Source organism: Sphaeramia orbicularis, chromosome 6 (genome assembly GCF_902148855.1).
Source record: "Sphaeramia orbicularis chromosome 6, fSphaOr1.1, whole genome shotgun sequence".
Taxonomy (NCBI): domain Eukaryota; kingdom Metazoa; phylum Chordata; class Actinopteri; order Kurtiformes; family Apogonidae; genus Sphaeramia; species Sphaeramia orbicularis.
The window spans coordinates 45,189,698-45,212,347 of NC_043962.1; the positions used below are offsets into that span (position 1 = coordinate 45,189,698).

The 22,650-nt window shown below is 37.1% G+C and overlaps 1 protein-coding gene across 4 annotated transcripts in view; it reads left to right on the forward strand.

The window, feature by feature from the left end:
• Nucleotides 1-17,579, forward strand: part of ppm1h (protein phosphatase, Mg2+/Mn2+ dependent, 1H) — a 96,870-nt gene extending 79,291 nt beyond the window's left edge. For all 4 annotated transcript variants that reach the window (XM_030136401.1, XM_030136400.1, XM_030136403.1 and 1 more), the window contains 3 exons: nt 4,591-4,698; nt 10,347-10,498; nt 16,019-17,579. In XM_030136401.1, the coding sequence (XP_029992261.1) occupies nt 4,591-4,698; nt 10,347-10,498; nt 16,019-16,166 (408 nt within the window). In that variant the 3' untranslated portion in view covers nt 16,167-17,579. The remainder of the gene's footprint in view (nt 1-4,590; nt 4,699-10,346; nt 10,499-16,018) is intronic.
• The last annotated feature ends 5,071 nt before the right edge of the window (nt 17,580-22,650 follow it).

Consider the following 22,650-nt stretch of genomic DNA (forward strand, 5'->3'; position numbering starts at 1 on the left):
ATTTTTAGGTGAAAAATTACTGCTTGGTAACACGTGGACTTGAAATAGACTTAAATCTTGAGTCTGGTTTCGACCAACTCTATATGTAAAGTGTCATGAGATAACTTTTGTTATGATTTGGTGCTATATAAATAAAATTTGATTTGATTAAATTTTTTAAGCTTTACGCAAACATTCAAAACATGCAGATCTCAACAGAAATTGATATTTAGTAGGACAAAACCTTTTAGATATTATGTTCAGCTATGCTGAAAATAAATTTTGGAGTAAAATATTGAAAAGTCTCTGTTTTATTGACATGACAATGTGGTAACACGTGGACGACTCTTTACCATCTTATGCATCACCCAAAATGTTGGCATATTTTTTTAAAACAAGCCAGACATAGTCACAGTGCTCTATTTAATGTATTTAATACTACCACAGTGTTATTTAAAACTTGTGGTGGTCCATACTGATATAGGTAAACTACAAATAAAGAGTAATTTCTCAGTAACAGTTCACAGATAGTATTTTTAAATGTGACAGATTGAATACATTTTCACATTTTTTAGATATAATTTTTAGCATCAAATTTGAAGTATGGCTATGGTGTAAAAAGTACAACTGATAAAATTGGTTGTAACTTTTTTTCTACAAGTGGTATTTTAAAAAGGATAACAGTTCCATAGAAAAGAGATCTTAAGCTAAAAATGAGCCCTCTTGAAAAATGATGTGTGCAAATGAACTTTTTCATGTTGATGTTCACTTTCACTTGATTGGACCCAACAGTGGAACCAATGTTTATTGGCAGCGAAATTAAGGAAACAAAGCTTTGATACAGGAAAATTGAAATTGAATAATGTTTTTAATCAGTTTGTCAATTCAGCTCTACTCAGATTCACAATTTCTTCTTTCCTCTTGACTCACCTGTTGTATATGGACAGTTGTCTTGTGTTGTTTCAGGTTCATATTCAGTTATACCTGCAAAAACCATTTACAGTTCCTTGACTTGACAGCTGTTGTTCTGGTACTCTGGCCACTTGTCTTTTCCTGCCTTGTTTACCGTTGAGGCCATCTCAGAAATTATTGAGTTCATTATTATTATGACCAACAAAAATGTAGGCCATACGGTGGTGTAGTGGTTTGCACAGTCGCATGGGTTTGATTCCAGCGCTCCCTATGTCAGCGGCTTCCTCCCATTATCTGAACACATGCACCTTCATAGGTTGACTAGATCAGGGGGGTCAAACTGATTTCTTCCAGGGGCCACATTCAGCCCAATTGGATCTGCAATGGGCCTGAACAGTAAAGTAATAGCACCATAACCTATCAATAATGACAACTTGTGAGTGATTTAATTGGTTTTCCCCTGTAAGTCGCTTTGGAAAAAAGCGTCTGCCAAATGCGTAAACATAAACATAAACTTTTTTCATTCAGTCACAAGTGTTTGCTTCTGGAAGATTCTGTTGGGTTTCTGTAAATTGGCTTAGAGTCTGGTTTTGACCAACTCTATATATAAAGTGTCATGAGATAACTTTTTTGTTGTGATCTGGCACTATATAAATAAAATTTGACTGATTGAGTGATTTGATTGGTTTTCCCCTGTAAGTCGCTTTGGAAAAAAGCGTCTGCCAAATGCACAAACATAAACTTTTTTATCTTTGTTTTAGTGCAATAAAAAACATTAAATTATGAAAATATTTACATCTTCAAACTATCCTTTAACAAAAAACATGTGAATAACCTGATAAAACTGCAATTTGTATGAAAAATAAGTGGAATTTTAACAATATTATGTCTCAACTTATTATTTATACATGTGCATTAAACACAATGTTACACAAACATTTGGTAACAAGTATAACATTGTTAAAAATTTGGAGTTTGTGACTAAAATAAGAACAAATTCTCATTCAGTTTCTCATTGTTCTTCTTGGTAGTTCTTCAAGGTTCAACTGGACTAGTTTGGTTCAAAAGAGCCAAACTAGTCCAGTTGAACCTAGAACCTATAAAAATGGAGTTGTCACTGTTTATAAGTTATTCTGCTTTTATTTTACTTTAGATCATATTGGTCTGTATGTGAAACCTGAATTAAAATGATTTTGACACCACTGATTGTTAATATCTTCAGTGTAATCTTTGCATTTCACAAATTCATCGCACGGGCTGGATTGGATCCTTTGGCGGGCCGGATTTGGCCCCTGGGCCGCATGTTTGACACCTGTGGATTAGACAGTCATAGTCGTAGTCATAGGTGTGAATGTAAGAAGGTTGTTTGTTGGTACGTGTCAGCTCTGTGATGAACTGGTGACACATTCAGAGTGTACCCCACCTTCACCTGTTGATGGGCTCCAGCATCACTGCGACACTTACAAGGACTAAGTGGTTCAGGAAAAAAGGATGAATGGAAAAATGTAGGCCAGAGCTGCAAAAAAATAAGGTTCCATAAAAAACAACTCAAACTGTCCTACTGACCTTCCTATTTCATATCAGATTTCAGTCACATATGAAATTTCTAAATGATGAATTAACCCAAAAAGACCCAAACATCCACCTCCGATCAATAATATCTACTGATCTAAAATGTTTAATACCTGTTAGAGCCACTAATCCTATCAATACATGTAAATAATTGGTGTAAAACACAGTTTATCATCTTTTCATGGTCATCAGATATGACTCATTTGGACGTTCAGAGGCTCCATAGTGAATGTGGAAACATCTTCTATAACACAGGTGTCAAACATGTGGCCCGGGGGCCAAATGCGGCCCGCCAAAGGGTCCAGTCTGGGCCTTGGAATGGATTTGTGAAATGCAAAAATTACACTAAAATATTAACAATCTTTTTAGTTCAGGTTCCACATCAGAACAGTTCAATCTCAAGTGGGCAGGACCAGTAAAATATTATCATAATAACATAGAAATAATGACAACTTCAAATGTTTCTCTTTGTAAATGTAAATATTTTAATGTATTTACACTAAAACAAAGATTAATCTTGCAAAAATGTGAATAACCTGAAATTTCTTCAGAGAAGTAAGTGTAATTTTAACAATATTCTGCCTGTTACTCAATATTTTGTGTGTTTGTAGATCCACTGTGATCTGTAAGTTATAATGTACATCAAGGTTATTATCGTTAATGAAAACTGACGAAATGACAAGAACTAGAATTGAAAAACATTTTTGTTAACTGAAATAAATAAAACTATAAATAAAAGAAAAAAACGATAACTAACTGAAACTGTATTGTGTGCTTACAAAACTAACTAAAACGTATAAAAATTATGGATAAAATTCCCTTCATTTTTGTCTTTGTCAGTGTCAGATTAATTTGAAATCGATTTATTTCCCTCAAGCAATTTTAGCTGCTGGCACCGTATGATATTTAACGGTCCGTCACTTCTTGTCACATGACGTTTAGTCGTCTTTTGGTCCCCACCCTACTTGGAAACATGGAGACTGCAGTTGGGAGAAAGCAGCAGAGTCCTGTCTGGGATTTATTTGAATACGACGGCGAAGAAGAGAAAAGATACAACAAAACTAAAATTAATACTAAAACTAAACTAAAACTAAGCATATAGAAAATAACGAAAACTAATAAAAAATAACAAACCTGCTCTAAAAACGAATTAAAACTAACCGAATTAGAGGAAAAAAAAGTCAAAACTAAATAAAACTAAACTATAATGAAAAGTCCAAAACTATTATAACCTTGATGTACGTGTGCAAATGATAAACTGAGGCAGAATATTGTTAAAATTATACTTATTTTTTTCAGTTTGTTCATGTTATTCACATCTTTTGAAAGGATAGTTTGTAGATGTAAACCTGTTCATAATGTAAATTAACCTTTTTTGCTCTAAAACACAGAGGAAAGTTTGGAGTTGGCATTATTTATATATTATTATGTTATTATTTTTCTGGTTCGGCCCACTGCAGATCAAATTTAGCTGAATGTGGCCCGTGAACTAACATGAGTTTGACACCCTTGTTCTATAACATTAATTCACCAGTAAAACCATGGAGTTGGATCAATGACAGTGGATGGAGACACTTGGTTTATGTTCAGTTAATAATATATTTTGCTGAAAATGTCATTTTTTCTTCAGTTTTCTCTGTTTCTGATTTCATAACCTTCAATTTTATTCTAAGTCTTTATGAATATCTACATGGTCAGTGAACTAAATATTGGAAAATACCTCATTTTCACTGACAAAAAAACACAAAATACAGAGGATAATGTTATAATAAATGGTGATAAATCACTAAAGAAAGGTTCAATAGAGAGAAAATTTCATTTGGGGACTGACACAAAAGTAGCATTGGGTCTTTATAGGTTAAAGTAAAGGCAAGTCAAAGCAATTGTATTTGTATAGCACAATTCATATACAGGGAATTCACAGTGTTTTATAAAAATGGAAGAGACAAGTTAAAAACACAAAACATTATCAATAAAACAGTTGAAAAGAAGAGTGCAGGTAGAACACTTTCGGTTGTTATATGCACAGCTGAACAGAGCCGTAAACCACTCATAAAGAGGATACTTCAATGAACTTGAAATCATAACTGTATCAATAACTGAATGCTTATGATTGTTCCTTTGCAGGCTCGTGTGCTGGCAACCATTGGAGTCACCAGAGGCCTCGGAGACCACAATCTCAAAGTGCATGACTCCAACATCTACATTAAGCCCTTCCTCTCCTGCTGTCCAGAGGTATGATTATTTCCATTTTTTTTAAAGAACAAAGCAAATTTCCATTGAAAAGTACATTGAAATTCAGAAAAGTAGACCAGATTTCTGCTACCAGTTGATACTGAAACATATCAATGTCACACCAAAGTACACTTTTAGTAATATTTTATACTACAAGGTACAAAAACAAAGTCATAGGACTACTTGTGACTGATTTTGTGTCACATCTCTGCTTTTATTTTACTTAAAAATCTCATTCTCCTTATAAAACGGGAGTGCTGATGTAAAATGCCTCTGGACATAACAGTCCACTCTCTGAACTGCGGTGTCAACATACGCATTAACATTCCCCACCGACCGTCACTCTCAAATGACTCCTTCCCTTTTCCAGCGTCTGCAGCAGTCACGAAGCCCATGAATTCGCTTGATCTTTAATTCATTGCCCTCTGAGTTCAGCCGTAGTTCAGTCTCCTTTTTGATGTCCTATTTCTTTTCAGATTTTGCTTTTGAGATGCTTGAAGTTGCTATTGTTTCTGACAGAGTGTAAACACGTTATTAGTGTTTGTAAGACATTTAGTGTGAGTGGTTTGAGGTTGGGCTGGATGTTAAATACAGGGGAGGAAAAGCGGATTATGAAGCTACGTAAATAGGCAGTAAGGGAGCACCCTGCAGGTTTTATGAAAAGGTTATACAGAAATAAGGCTGGTTTGGACCCTCGTCTTCCAATCACACTCATTGCATGAGTAAATATGAAAAAATGGTAAATGGTGCGTTGCAGTGGTGGCTGCTCGTCTTTCAGAGAGGGGAAGCTCATTGTCGGCTTACATAAAAACAAAGTCAAATTATTTAAACATAAATTCGTCCCTCCGTTCCTTTTTAAGAAAATGGCCAGTGACCTTATCGTACAAAGTAAACAAGAAAACGTTGAAATTATGTTAAATTGAAACAAGGAAGTCCAATGAGTGTGTTTTATTTACAGTGCAAGAAATGAACAAGTAATTTCGTAGTGGTTTCTCTTGATTTCACAGCAGAATGCGCGACGGTATTAAACTGAACTGTGTCAAGTGAAGGAGTAGATCTCAAAATAGCTGTCAATCAAATGGGATTCAGCCTTTCGACTGATCCTCCAATCAGCACATGGAAGCCTGGTGTCCAGCCCGGCCGAGCTCCACCCACAGCTCCATTCACCCCCAGAGACGTCGAGCGTCCAGGGGCGGGACAACATCGTGGCATTTATCCAATTACCGTCCAGTTTTGAGGCAATGAAAAAAGCTGGTCCACTCAGTCCCATTGAAGTACATGGACGCTGAGTGTCTACAGGCAAATGCACTGAGCAGAGATCGAATGAGGAAACAGCACAACGGGAATGTATGAGAAGTGAACAACATCGAGTCTGTTGATTTATGAGAAAGCTGATTCTGAACGAACTCGTCTTTGAGATGAACGTGTTCTAACACATTTGGAGTCAATGAAATGTCAACTCAACCGTACATATTTGACCATTTAATTTTTGTAATTTTAGGGGAAGCCGAGCTTCCCTTGCAGTCTATGAGAAATCACCTCTGGTGCGTTGCCTTTCTCCCACAGATGTTTTGCTGTTGCTGCAATCCGTAATCTCTCTTGTGAAATCACTTGTAGAAACTGTGCCCTTTTCTTGAAATGATAGCTGTACTCCTTTTCTTGCAAAACCTCTTAAATCACAAGGTTTCCCACAACATGAGAACTCATGATCCACTCAGGGGTCACTGTGAGTCTTTTACAATGTCTTTGACAGAGGCTTTTGTTATAACATGCTGTTTTTACCGTGGCCACAGCAGTCAGTTGTCAGGTAGCAAAGCAATTACGTAAATCTACAAAAGTAATGCAGTTTTTTTTTCAGAGTCCAAGGCTACTGGGCATTATACTGTATTCTATTTCAGAGTGTGTTTCTCTTGAACCGTAGCAATGTAACAGATTGCACCTCAGAAGAGTTGCCACAGTAACATCTCTTTGCATAAGGATAATGTGGAGAGACCAAGGGAATCAGTGGTTCTCACAAAATGCATAAATGAAGATATGCTTAAAAACTGGAAATTGACGGCATATACACATATCACAAAAAGCATTTAAAAAAATTGCAGAAGTTTCCCATTCTTTGCACAGGACGTTTGAAACAGATGAGTTCAGCTGTGCATTAAATTAGATAAAAACAGTAATGGTAAAAGTTGAAACTAAATGGACTTTAAAGATGCTCCGCACACTTGAACATGTTGGTTGAGTGTAAACAGATGAAATGATGTTGAAATGTCTACTGTGATGAAACACATCAATGCTAATGCAACAAATCAGAAAAAAATAAAATAAAATCCTCATTTTATGCATAAAATGGCTCAACAGATCATTTCTTGTTTGAATCCATTATGAAATTTGCATGACTGATGGTGATGTAGAATCAGACATCATGAACATAATATAATAAGGACAAAAGTTCAATGATGTGTCCATGTTACATTTCAGATTACATACATTACCTACTCTGAAATTTTATGTGAGTTGCATTGGCCTTAAAACTTACATACTAAGTTTGACAGTTTGATGGCTGAGAAAAATTATGTTGAACCTAACTGGAACTATTGGACAGACATCCAGTATGTAGTCATGGAATTGTACTCATCTGTGTTTAGGTGTTTTCAATTTATGTTTTAAAAATTGCATGTTTGTGCTACCTTTTAGGGCACAGGTGTCAAACATGCGGCCAGGGGGCCAAATTCGGCCCGCCAAAGGGTCCAGTCCGGCCCTTTGGATGAATTTGTGAAATGCAAAAATTACACTAAGATATTAATAATCATTTTAGTTCAGGTTCCATATTCAGACCAATTCAATCTCAAGTGGGTCATAATAACCTAAAAATACTCCAACTTTTTCTCTTTGTAAATGTAAATGTTTTCATCTATTTACACTAAAACAAAGTATAATATTGCAAAAGTATCTGAATAACCTGAAAAAGTATGAACAACCTGAAATGTCTTAAGAGAAGTAAGTGCCATTTTAGTAATATTCCAACTGTTACTAAATGTTTTGTGTATTTGTGGATCCACTGTGATCTGTAAGTTATAATGTACATGTGTTTGTTCATATTATTCACATTGTTTGAAAGGATAGTTTGTAGATGCAAACATTTTCATAATGTAATTTTACTTTTTTACTCTAAAAAATAGAGAAAAGTTTGGAGTTGACATTATTTATATATCATTATATTATAATTTTACTGGTCCAGCCCACTTCAAATCAAATTTAGCTGAATGTGCCCCCTGAACTAAAATGAGTTTGACAACCCTGCTTGAGGGTGACACATTAACATCTGTCCAGGAACTGCAGATGAAAAGCTCTTATGCTAACTCTGGTACATTTACAGTAATGTGAATTAGTGTACAATGTCAGTACCAGGCAGGGGTTGCGGGACGCCACCAGGGGGTTGCAAGATGGGTTTCAGAAACCTCTTGATGTGATTCCTGAGGTGGTTATGACTAGTTAAGCACAGTATTGTTGCTAGTGATGTGTGGATCAATACTGAAATATAGATTTCTCCGATACCAGGATCTTTACGCTCTAGAATCAATTCACAAATTGAAATATCAATACTTTTGATACTTCAGTCATTTGAGGTAATGTATATCAAGAACACAGTGGAAAGTAGCTAAACTATTGGGATCTTGTCCAGTTGGTATGCGATTGTTGGAAACTACTTCGTCTTCTGCCTGCGTAAGTGTGTACTGCGTCACACTTCTCAGTCAGTCAGCTCTGACTCACTCAGTCTGAACTGAGCAGAAAACGGAACAGACTAAAGGGGAAAAGTGTAAATATGTTATTGTTCCTTCACAAAAACTTGTGAATGAGGGAAAGTGTCGATGTTGGATGCTTTTGTTGAAGTGTTACATGTTCAGTATTTTCATGTTTCATGTTAACACGTTCATGTAACATGAATTAATATGCAAGTTTTATTTTTTTTATTTTATAGTAGTTCTTAATAATGAAACAATAATTACTCATGTCTTGTATTCTTTATGAAGCTATGAAATACACATTTTTTTTTTTTTTTTTTTTTTTTTAGATTTTCCACACATTAAGTGCATTAAGTGAGTTTAAAAGTTTGTGAGTCAGGTGGGTTTGAAGTGAGTTTCAGCTCCACCTTAAATATGGCGGTGTGATATCAAGGTAATGCAGTAGAAAATATTCTAAGACTTAATTTTTGTAAGTGGTTCTTTTTAACTCAGCATATCTGTTCATCCACCTGTCACCATTTTGTTTTTATTAAGTCTTTTGTTTGTCCCTCTGTGTTTTCCATTTCATTTTGCGTGCAGAACTAGAGAAACATTCAGTAATTTTCCTCCAAACTTCTTAAGACACTACTTGGCTTCTCTGCTGTCATTGGGCAAAGTCAATTAAAACTATGCTAACATCAGTAACAAGTACCACTTTTCAATGTCGTGGTGGCCGTGGGGATGAGCTGTCCTCTCATGGCTATTTTTTAACTGGAAATAAAAATCCCAAGTTAAGTCTTTCAGACCCTCATGTGGTTCGTCATGTGTCTTGGGATTGTCTGTCCTGAGTATGAAAGTCATCAACTCCTGTCGCCTCTTTTTGTTGATACTTTCCTGCTTTTCATAACGGCTAAAATTTGCTTAGAGGTCTTATTTATGTCCTTGTGCATAAGAAATCAATATAAGTGAATCCCTAAAGGAATTTTGTGTTGGTAAATGCAAGTTATGCAAATTTACAGGATTTCAGTTCTGTTGCAACATGTTGATGGTCATGTTTTCAGGTCAAAAATGTCCAATTTCATCACAATTAATGCTATATTTTCATGTCACAAATGGTCAAGTTATATTTTAACTGAATTTACCTGAAAAACAAATATTCTATTCTTTTAGATTCCCTAGTTTTTCTTACAAGATTATATCCTACATATCACGTTTTATTTTTACAGGTTGCAATATGGAGTATGGTGCTGATCCATCCTGCTTATGTTACGCCAATACATACATTAAGAATGTCACTCGTCACTTTTTAAATCAACAGTTTTCTAATAATAAGCATTTTTATAAAGAAATAACAATTCTATATTGTTATTTACTCTTTAGTATGATGATAAACTATACAATAAATAATTCTGACACTAGTTTTTGCACAGGGATCATTTGTGGAAACGGTGACATGGCTGCCGAGCATCAGTATGATGGGATCTGTAACAACCATGTCACATCTGTCCACTGCCACATTTTGTGTTTTTGTGTCAGCTGTTATTGTTTTAGATCCACAATACTAACATTTATGAATAAGAGGATAATTATCAATAGTAAGTATATAAGTTTATTACTAATAAAGTACTGGTACTGACCAGATCATCATGGGTAATGTCACGTCCGTCCACCAGCAAAAGTTTTCACATACACGTGCTATTCAAAATCCAATATTTCTGAAAATATAGCTTCCACTGTCAAATAATATCAGTAGTCTGTGCACAAATGTATTAGCATTATTTCAACATAGTTCTATACATTTCTTACAACTTTTTTTTTTTGACAAAAATGGCCACTCATTTGACCCCCTAAGTAAATTTTAGCCGATAATCACGTATATGGATGGAGTTACACTTAAAGCACTGGATGGATCTTTTTCTTTACCTTCAGGTTAGAGTTTACCAGTTGGGGCAGTGTGAACACGGAGCTGATGACGTCCTGGTTCTGGGAACTGACGGTCTGTGGGACGTCCTCTCCAACCAGGAAGTAACCGAGGCTGTCACCTGTTTCCTGGCGAACTGTGACCCTGACGACCAGCACAGGCATGTTCACTCATTCATTCCACAGCTGCAGCCACCAGTCAGCCGTGAACTTCCTCTTACCCTGTCTTATTTGGAGAGGATGAATGTTGTTATCTTGTTGTAATTATGCAAATTTCCAAACATTTAGATAAATTGTTCCTCTGATGTCAAGGAAAAGTTTTCAACATTATTAACACGGACTGAGCTTAGTTCAAAAGTTCAATATAACAGCTTTTTTCCAGACTGGAGGCTGATGGAGTTATTCTTTTAACTTGTTATTTTCACCATCAACAACCGAGCATGTTCAATGGCGGATTTACCTACTGGTGCCCTCGGTGCCGCACCCCCTGTTTGAACATGTAAAACATTGAAAATAATATAAGTGCTCTTTCCAGGATTCGAACCCCAGTCTCCTGCATCATAGATCATAGTGTTACATACTGAGCTGTCTGTCCACATCTACTTTATATGCAAATTCATGCGCCCCAAGGCTCTCCTATCTCTGGTATTGGAGGGGGGTCTACAACATACATGCCATTTATGACAAGCGTTTATAGCAGGCGTCTCAAACATGTGGCCCAGGGGCCAAATGCAGCCGGCCAAAGGTTCCAGTCCGGCCAGTGGGATGAATTTGCAAAGTGCAAAAATTCCTCAGTCAAGGCTGTCGGACTCATTTTCGTTCAGGTTCCACATACAGACCGATATGATCTACAGTATCCTACAAATAATAATAATGTCTCCATATTTTCTTCTTGGTTTGGTGTGAAAAAATATTATACTATGCCTATAAATAATGACACCTTCAAATTTTTGTCTTTGCTTTAGTGCAAAAATTAATGTTAAATTATGAATTTTTTTACATTTACAAAACATCCTGCAACAATAAAATGTGAAAAAACCTGAACAAATATAAACAACATGAAATGTCTAAAAAAAAACTTAAGCACAATTTTAACAATTTTCTGCCTGTTACTGTTTAGTGTCTTTGTAGATGTGATCCATAATGCACATATATAAATAAGTTGAGGAATAATATTGTTAAAATTCCACTTATTTTTCTTAAGAAATTTCAGTTTTTTCAGGTTATTCACATCTTTTTTGTTTGGATAGTCTCTAAAAGTAAGTATTTTTATAATTTAATGGGGTTTTTTTGCTCTAAAACAAAGACAAAAATTTCGAGCTGTCATTATTTATAGATTATTATGCTAGTATTTTATTGGTCTGGCCCACTTGAAATCAAATTGGGCTGAATGTGGCCCCTAAAAGGAAATGAGTTTGAGACCCCTGGTTTATAGGGTAAGGGGACTTAAATCTAAACTGGAGTAAAGTCTAATCATGAAGAGACAACTGTGTATTCAAGCAGCATTTGGATCAGCATGAAAAACAAACAGGCAGCCACAGAAGGTATGGAATGTATTATTATACAGTCATCACTATAGAACTGTATGGACTGAACATAAATGGAGTCGTATGTAGGATTGTGGCCAAAACTGGTACTGCAATCACATTCAAAATACTGTAGAGCGTGGTATCCTGTCCCCCTCCCCCCAGACTAGAGGTTGCCAGATCCAGCATGAGCATCTACTACAAGGAGCTACCATGGCAAGCGACAAGTCTTACACCAGTATAAATACCGTACCAGTCTCTTCACCCGGTCCCGGGCCGTGGTCTCGTCACCCAGTGGCTCTCATCGGGTGGTGAGCCCTCGGCACAGGCGGGGTGAGACCAACCACGGGAGAGTAGACGTCTGTCTTCAAATTCTTCTCCACTGTCAGCTGTCTCCATGTTTCAAAAGCATCTATATAGGGCTGTGTATCGGCAAGAATCTGATGATACGATACAAATCACAATACTAGGATCATGATACGATATATCATGATATGACACGATACTGTTAAAAAGGCCATTTTTTTCTTTTTTTTAATGATTATTTCCTTGAAGAATTGAATTACACCAGAAATCTGCACAAATACTAAACACATTTTTATTTGATCCCAACAGGATTTAATGTTATATCACAAAATGTTCCTGTGTTCAAACTGAAATTCTGTTTTACAGACATTACAGTTTCAGATCCTGTTCAAATGTTCATATTCTATTAGTTCAGAACTAACATCAGAACAGTATTTTAGTTCAGTCCCAACAAAGGAACTACCATCTGCCTCTCAGACAGTAAAAAGGGGCTTTTAGGATGCTTCAAGTAACCATTCTTTAATAAAACAGTGTTAAATAATAATAAATAAGACATAAACAATAAAGAAAAACAAAAAACAAAAATGAACTTCCACCATATCTGCATTTGAATAAATACCTAAAAATATCGATACAGTACTTTTTAATATCGATACAGTATTGTGAAATGAAATATCGCGATATCTTGCAGAACCGATATTTTCTAACAGCCCTACTCTTATACATATCCTTGTTCTGTTTCTCACTTTGTCACAATGTATTATGGGAATCATAACAAGGCCTTTTAGGTTTAGTAATGTCAGACATTTATGATCAGAAATGTTCCAGATGCAGCTCAGTGGGAACTGGCAACCTGGACACCAAAACGCCGCTGACTTTTTGATTGGGAGATAGGTGATGGGTGGAACATCAGACCAAAACACAAAATGACAACATAAACATCATTTAGGGGCTGAACTTAGCTTTTCAAATGTGAATATTCTGGCACGACTACTACTGTCAGTGATATCAGTATTTGAAATGAACATGATTCCTAAATGTCTGGTGACATTCAAGGCCGTTTTATGACTACATGGAACAATTCTTACATACAGCTCCTTTTAAATATCTTTAAGTTGCCGCAGAACACAGCCAGTGATTGAATGAATCACACAAAGTTGTCAAACACAGGTCTATACTTGTACTGCATCCCGTTGTTTCTAATTTTAAATTATTTGGAATGCAATGGAATTCAACACCAGAACTGAGGACATTATTAAAGTGAACTCTTTGCTTTGGTTCCAAAAGTGGACACATTAGTGAGGTTAAATTGTATTCATTTTTTTAGTTTATGGTAATAAAAATACAGTTTTGGGTGATTTGAAGCATTTATAACACAGGTGTCAAACATACGGCCCAGGGGCCAAATCCAAACCGCCAAAGGGTTCAATCCGGCCCCTGGGATGAATTTGTGGAATGCAAAAATGACACTGAAGATATTAACAGTCATTCTAGGTCAATTTAATCTAAAGTGGATCAGACCAGTAAAATGCTCTCATAACAACCCATAAATAATGAAAACTGTAAATTTTTGTCATTGTTTTAGTGTAAAAAAAAAAAAAAAAAAAGGAAAATTACACAAAAATGTTTACATTTACAGACTAGCCTTTTATTAAAAAAAATGTGAATAACCTCTTAAGAGAAGTATGTGGAATTTTAATGATATTCTGCCTGTTATTTAATGTTTTGTGCATTTGTAGATCCACTGTGATCTGTAAGTTGTAACTCACATGTATAAATGATAAACTAAGACAGGGGTGTCAAACTCATTTTAGTTCAGGGGCCACATTCACCCCAATTTGATCTGCAGTGGGCCAGACCAGTAAAATAATAACAGTGAAAAAAGTAAAATTTTATTATGATCAGGTTTACATCTACAACGTTTCCTTAAAAATCTGAATAACATGAACAACTTGAATTGTCTCAAGAAAAACAAGTGCAATTTTAACAATATTATGCCTTGGTTTATCAGTTTATCATATAAACGTGCATTACAATTGCATAAAACATTTAGTAACAGGCAGAATATTGGTAAAATTGCATTTTCTTTTCTTGAGACATTTCCATTTGTTCAGGTTATTCACATTTTTTGTAAAAGTATAGTTTGGTAATGTAAACAATTTCATGTAATTTTACTTTTTTACACCAAAAAAACAAAGAGAAAATTTGGGGTTGTCATTATTTATAGGTTATTATGACAATATTTTACTGGTCTGACCCACTTGAAATCTAACTGTAATCGGACTGTATGTGTCTGTATGTGGAACCTGAATTTAAATGATTCTGACACCACTGATTGTTAATATCTTCAGTGTAATTTTTGCATTTCACAAATTCATCCCATGGGGCCAGATTGGACCATTTGGCGGGCTGGATTTGGCCCCCGGGCCGCATGTTTGACACCTGTGAACTAAGGCGTAATATTGTTAACATTGCACTTATTTTACTTAAAAATGTTCAGATTGTTCATACTTGTTCGTTACGTTCAAGTACAATTTGTAGATATAAACATTTTCATTACGGAATTTTACTTTTTTCATTCAAAAGTTCTTATCCTATTATTTATATTATTTTACTGGTCCGGCCCACTTTATATCATATTAGGCTGAATGTGGCTCCTGAACTAAAATGAGTTTGACACCCCTGATTTATAATATTAACTAGAAGCACTCGGAGAGCGCAGACCTCCGCCAAGGCTGATCAGTGGCCCCCCCCGTGGGCCCCCCCACCCCCGATAACCACCAAAATTTAATCATTTCTTCCTTATCCCATTTCCAACAAACCCTGAAAATTTCATCCAAATCTGTCCATAACTTTTTGAGTTATGTTGCACACTAACGATCAGTGCCCCCCCACCCCACCCGGTGCCCCCCCCCCCCCACCCGATCACCACCAAAATTTAATCAGTTCTTCCTTATCCCATTTCCAACAAACCCTGAAAATTTCATCCAAATCTGTCCATAAGTTTTTGAGTTATGTTGCACACTAACGATCAGTGCCCCCCCCCCGTGGGCCCCCCCACCCCCGATCACCACCAAAGTTTAATCATTTCTTCCTCATCCCATTTCCAACAAACCCTGAAAATTTCATCCAAATCTGTCCATAACTTTTTGAGTTATGTTGCACACTAACGATCAGTGCCCCCCCACCCCACCCGGTGGCCCCCCCCCCCCCCCCCCCCCCCCGATCACCACCAAAATTTAATCATTTCTTCCTTATCCCATTTCCAACAAACCCTGAAAATTTCATCCAAATCTGTCCATAAGTTTTTGAGTTATGTTGCACACTAACGATCAGTGCCCCCCCCCCCCCCCCCCGTGGGCCCCCCCACCCCCGATCACCACCAAAATTTAATCATTTCTTCCTCATCCCATTTCCAACAAACCCTGAAAATTTCATCCAAATCTGTCCAGAACTTTTTGAGTAATGTTGCACAGTAACGATCAGTGCCCCCCCCCCCCCCCCCCCCCCCCTCCGTGGGCCCCCCCCCCCCCCCCCGATCACCACCAAAATTTAATCATTTCTTCCTTATCCCATTTCCAACAAACCCTGAAAATTTCATCCAAATCTGTCCTTAACTTTTTGAGTTATGTTGCACACTAACGGACAGACAAACAAACAGACAGACAAACAAACAAACAAACAAACCCTGGCAAAAACATAACCTCCTTGGCGGAGGTAATTATACCTACACCCACATTGGGGCTCCAACCCTGGACCCCACCATTCTCCTGCACCCGTCCTTCCATTTTTTCTGGATCCACCACTAATGTTATAATCACACTTATATGTCTTCTTCTGGACTATCAGGTACACAATGGCAGCTCAGGACCTGGTGATGAGAGCTCGAGGTGTATTGAAGGACCGAGGCTGGAGGATAACCAACGACAGACTGGGCTCCGGGGACGACATTTCCGTCTATATCATTCCTCTCATGTACGGCAACAAGCAGAACTAGAGAAACTCAAAAAGAACTTTGAACAATCATCACCCTGCCTTGACCACCGATCTTCACCTCTGCAGTCCTCTTCATCCCTTGTGTTCTTTATAAGTGCTTTAGTGTGGATTTTCTCCAAAGCCGTTTCTAGAGGGAGACTTGGATTTCTTCTTCTTTTCTTCCGTCGTCCTTGTTTTTTATAGAAAGAAACTGCTGAAGAAAGAAAGCAAAGTTGATCTCCTGTGTTTTTTTTCCTTAATCTTGATATTTGTATTTACTGGAGGAAGCCATCCTGAACTTTAAGAAGCAATGTCAAGGCTAAAAAGAGCATGGACTCGCGTCGCCGAAGTGGTTTTGTGCATCTCAGGGCTGCCGTTACTAAACAATGCCAATGCACAACATTTATAAATGAAAATGTAAATACTTAAAGGTATAAAAAAACAACCTTGTGAGTGTTTTGCTGAACACGTGTACAGTGTATAAAACTAACCTGAAGGCTGATGTCCTGTATATACAAGCCATACCTCGTCTTGTCCACGTAGGCTTTAAATTTAGCCAAAATCTGCAACTGTTAGTCATTTATCCAAAGGTTGCAGCTGGATTTCTTAATGCTGAAGCTCCAGACATTGTTCATTTCAGTGTCTGGGAAGATGAAAGAAGGTATTTATGAAAAGAATACACAAAACCACAGTTAAGGTTCTTGTCTTAGTTAAATGTGACTCTACTCTGACATTGTATAATCTCCTCAGAAGGAAACCACTGATTTCCTGTGTCTTCAAAATAAGCCATGTATCTTCCTTTTTACCAATTTCTTCTTCCAAGAACGCATAATTGTCCTTTTTATGTGGATGTTCATATGCTCTAACGTGTCACCAAATGCAACCTGTGCCAATATTCTCTTCCAGGTGTTCCTCTTTTACTCCTGTATCTTTAAATGTGTGAAAATGGAAAAAAGAGAGAGCTGTGATTGGTCTAGTTTTGTACAAAAGGGTTAAATATTGTGATCACCTTGCAATAAATAGCATTATTCATTTCAATATATATATCCCTATGTGGTATAAATCCATAAACTAAAAGCAATTCCCTTATTTCCTATCGGATTTCCCATTCCATTCCTGAGGTTGAACCTTTTTTCTAATCCACTGATTCCACATATTAGTTTAGTTGTAGTTTTCACTTCTGCTAATGTACAACTGTCGTATCGTACATGTTCTAGATGGCTGAAGCTGCTGTCACATTTAACATTCATTTAATTTATGTGTATAAATGTAAATATCAGTTTCCGTGGTCAGTTCTGTCCTTCCTTTTTCTGTAAGTGATGTAAAATCTTCCTGAAACACAAGATGTAATTTGTACGATTTTAAAAACCAAGGATTGATGTAAAAGTCTGGCTTAAATTCTCACATTTCTGCTCTATTAAAAATGAGTTTCTTACCTTTTGATCATTTTTATTCATCACTTTGGAGTAAAATTGTATGAACATCCTCTGGCCTGACTTAGCACTTGCAAAAAATAGAAGCACAAAGAAAAGTATTTTCAAAATTCATTTCAAGTTTTTGCTTAATTTGGGACAAAACTTCTGTAGACTCCCTGACTGTAACAGCACAGAATAAGACCATCAACCGTCTGACAAACTGTGTCAAGTGAGTCCCAGAGCAATGTGTGGATAAAGGGTATCAGTTCACAGGATAGCCTGACAGAAGATTTCACGGCAGGGGCTGCTGTAAGGGGTGTAATTTGACACTGAAGCACGCACACCCCGAAGTGATAAAAGACAACTTGATAACTTGAAATGTGTGTCCCCATTTCAACTGGTCTTTCACTTTAAAGTCTCACTTAAATAAGTAAAGGTGGGTGTGAAACAATGAATAATCTCCTCACTTGTGCAATCCTTCAATCCTTGCGAGACGCCGCGGTGCTTTGAATAACTGAGACTCAAAGGAAGTTGTGATTTAATGTGACGGGAGTAGTGAAAAAAGAAAACGTGCTTTGCAACGTCTTGTAAGGAATGAAAGGAAACCTGATTGTTTTTGGCAGTTGACAAGTTATTCACCACCTATTGAACGAGATGAAGTTTGTTTTTAATATGCTTTGGTGCATTTTCCTGCCAATTTTTTTTTTATTTGAATTTTTTTTTATTGAACCTTTATTTAACCAGATAAAATCCCATTGAGATCGAGATGTCTTTTACAAGGGCAACCTGGCCAAGAGGTCAAGCAGCACACATCATACCATAATGAAAAAGAGATTTGAAAATATAAATTTAAAAATGTGAAAAAAAACAAAAAAAAACATGCAAATTTATTATAACCCATAAAGAGCCAGTGCTACTTTTGTGGCAGTTCCCAAACAAATCTTTCTATTTAACCTTTATTAAGTGATTTATCAATATTTATTATAATATTATTCTCTGTATTTTGTATTTTTTCAGTTTAAATCATGTATTTTCCTGTATTTTATTTACTGATCATGTAGACCACAGGTGTCATCAAACATGCGGCCCGGGGGCCAAAAGCGGCCCGCCAAAGGTTCCAGTCTGGCCCGCGGGATGAATTTGCACTTAAGATATTAACAATCAAGGATGTCGAAGTCGTTTTTGTTCAGGTTCCACATACAGACCAATGTGATCTTAACTAAAATAATAGCATAATAACCTATAAATAATGACTCCAAATTTTCTTAGTTTAATGTGAAAAGTATATTACATTACACCTATAAATAAGTAATGACAACTCCAAATTTTTCTTGTTTTAGTGGAAAAACTTACATTAAATGATGAAAATATTAACATTTACAAACTATCCTTTAACAATAAAATGCGAAAAACCTCAAATTTTGAAAGTGAAATTTTAACATTATTCTTCCTGTTATTAAATATTTTGTGCCTTTGCAGATTCAGTCTGTAATATGCATGTATAAATGGTAAGTTGAGGTGTAAGATTGTTAAAATTGCACTTATTTTTCTCAAGATTTTTTTTTTTTTTTTCAGGTTATTCACATCATTTTTGTTTGGATAGTTTGCAAATGTACGTATTTTTATAATTTAATTTTGATTGCACTAAAACAAAGAGAAAAAATTTGGAGTCGTCATTATTTACAGGTTATTATGCTATTGATTAACTGGTCCGGCCCACTTATGATCAACTTGGGCTTAATGTGGCCCTTGAAAGAAAATGAGTTTGACACCCCTGATGCAGACGTTCATAAAAGCTCAGTTTAAAGTTCAGTGTTGTATCAAAAACAGAGCAGTGAAGAAAAAGTGACTTTTTCAGCAAATCTATCAATAACTGAACATAAAACAAGTGTCTCCATCCACTGTCATTGATTCAACTTCATGGGTTTTACAGGTGAATCAATGTTGTGGAAGATAACTGTGATTCCATATTCACTACGTAGCCTCTGAACGTCCAAATGGCTCAAATCTGATGACCATGAAAAGACTACAAACTGCATTTTACACCAATTATTTACATGTATTGATAGGATTGGTGGATCTAACGGGTATTAAACATTTTAGATCAGTGGATATTATTGATTGGAGGTGGATGTTTGGGTCTTTTTGGGTTAATTCATTTAGAAATTTCATATGTGACTGAAATCTGATATGAAATAGGAAGGTCAGAAGGACAGTTTGAGTTGTTTTTTATGGAACCTTATTTTTTGTAGCTCTGGCTTACATTTTTCTGTTCATCCTTTTTACTGAACAGTTATTCACACGTATTGGTAGGATTAGTGGATCAACAGGTATTAGACATTTTAGATCAGTAGATGTTTTTGGTCACTGGTGGACATTGGGTCTTTATGGGTTAAGTAGTTAATTCCAAATTTAAATTGAGCAGTAAATTAGTCATTATATTAAATAAGCAAGTGTAAATACCAAAGATAATCAGTTTATTATCGCCAAATGACTGTTCATAGATTGCAGTAACATTAGTGATGCACCAAACCCTCCCAGATACTTGAAATTCGATGCTGTATTTCTGCAAAATAGCACATTAGCCTCATGATCTCGGTAAAAAATGTATGTCTCTCTGAAGCGTCATTGTGAATAAAGCCAAGTTTTTGTTATTTTGTTTGATACCGGCTATTCAGTTGTATTTTTTTTTTTACAGAATTAATGCTTTTACTTTTTACATTCCTCTATTCAGCTATTCTTAAATTGTGGATTTTAATCATTCAAGCTAAAATTATGAATTGTACATAAATCATAGAGATAAAATGAAAACATGCTGAAGTGTAGTCAAGGAGACGCGTAGGTAATATTTAAGGGCCACCCATTATACTACAACACACTTGACTTTCATTTTTTCAATTCATGTTTTACTTACACTTGAGTGCATGACACAAACATATCCACCGTAAGTGTTTTTTCACACACACACATATAAAGGAGAATTAAATATTGTTGTGGGAGTCTTGGACTCCTGGGCCCTCTGCAGGAGCTTCAGGGCCATCTGGTCCCCACAGGCCAGCGCAGCATCCTCCTCCAGTCAGACCAGCACTGATCTGGCACTCCACTCCCACTCGCTGTACATGTGTGTGGTCCAGATTGGATGACGGCAATGATGACACAGTCATTCCTGTGGGTGGCTTGTTTTTCCAAGGTCACAGCACTCCCACCCCACCCATGGATAGATCTGAGGGAGATGCTGAGTGGGCTTGAAGCAAGAATCTCATCTTCTGTATTGGGAAGGTGATGCGTTATTTGACCGCAGTGCAACATGGGATGGTTTGGGTCATGAGCAAGCTGCCTTTTACAGGAGGTTTAGAGCATGTGAGAGGATAAATACAGACTTTCTTCTTCAAAAACATTTGTTTATAATCCCAGCTCAAAGTGAAAAATCCAACACGGAGCCTCTTAACTGCTTGTTTTGTAAAGTATATTTAATTTACGGTGATTTATTACACACAGAAGGGTCAGCTGTCCAGTCAGGACAAAAGTGTAGCTGTTTCGTAGATGCAGCTGCGATACCTATCTGAGATGAGAGATTTACCACAGGGGGCTTTAATTTACTGCTTTAGGGCTTCGGCAGCCTGAAGCATGATTTATCTGTAGCCAGGCTCAAATGAGAGCTTTGACACAAGATGGATGAGGAGGACATGGGCTGCCTCTGCACTGCTCACTGGTCCATGGACTGGCTCTCCCTACACTCAGAATATGATAAATGATGTTTGGCTTTCCCCTGAGGATGAATTACTTATGTTTTTTACACAAGACAGTCACCAATATGAACATATTTAATGCAGACCTGTAGCACTATTACTCAACAGGCTTGACACTAACAAGTCTGCTCTGTTGTTTGTTTACTAGTTCTGCAAAGGAAAAAAAAAAAAAAAAAAAAAAAAAGCACCCTCTCCTTGCATTCAACCTACATAGATCCCCCTCAATGAGGAGCCGGAGTAGGATTTATTGTGTAATATCACTACAGATGCTAGTGGGCAGATCTGTGGCCCAGGACGAACATAACTCTGCCTATCACAGTATCAAGTGTAAAGTCATAAATATTTCATGCGAGTCTTCTTGGAAGGTCAAAAGCAGGATTCAGTCATTAGTCAGTGAGAGAGAGAGAGCGAGAGAGTGAGTGAGCGAGCAGCGTGTCTCATCCCTAGACTAGACTAGAAGGGGGTCTGAACTCAAGATTGCAGCCCCTGAACGGTTTCATCGACCCAGGCTCGCCTTGCCCCTGCAGCCATCCAGAGCTCATTATTCATTCCGGTCCCCACCCAGATCACGAGACCCCTGCCCTGACCGCCCATACTAATGTGATAGAGAGATGCCAGATGCTGGTGGACAGCAGAGGGAGGCTTCCAAAAGGTTAACTCAGAACACATGACCCACATCAGACCTCAGTGAGGACACTGATGGAACGCCCGTGGGGGGTTTTGGGTCATGTGGGTGTCTGTCTGTAGCAGAGTTCAGATATGGAAGCACATACCATCCAGATTATGCATAATAATCTGATTATTAGTGCAGCACAGATTACTTCCCAGCCCTGCCCTGCATATAGGAGGCGTTTGGATGCAGGGGGAGCTCTCAGTGTATTTTCAGTGTGTGATGGTATGCAACATCATCAACAAAAGACGGTGGGGGAGAGCCGTGAAGCCAGTTTGCGTGGATCAGAGCAGATGTATTGTAGGATACCTCTGTGGGCAGCGGGAGCCACGTCACTCCTCTCCTCATAGCAACAGTACTGTTGACCTACATGCTTTCTACACAGCCCACTCCGCCTGAGGTGGTGGAAAACTATGCAAATCCATACGAGACATTGACTTTCTCGTGCATTTAAAAAAAAAAAAAATGTGCATACCAAATTACACAAACTTGCATATCGGATTTCCACCCAGCTGCACGCGCATGCTCCCCCCCCCTTCCATCCTGCAAGGAAAAAAAAACGCATTATAGCAGTGAAATTAAAACTGCATACAACAAAAGTGGCTTATTTGCACCAGTCTTTGCACTGTTTTATTGGATGAAACATGATACAGTTCTCAGCTCAAAATGCAA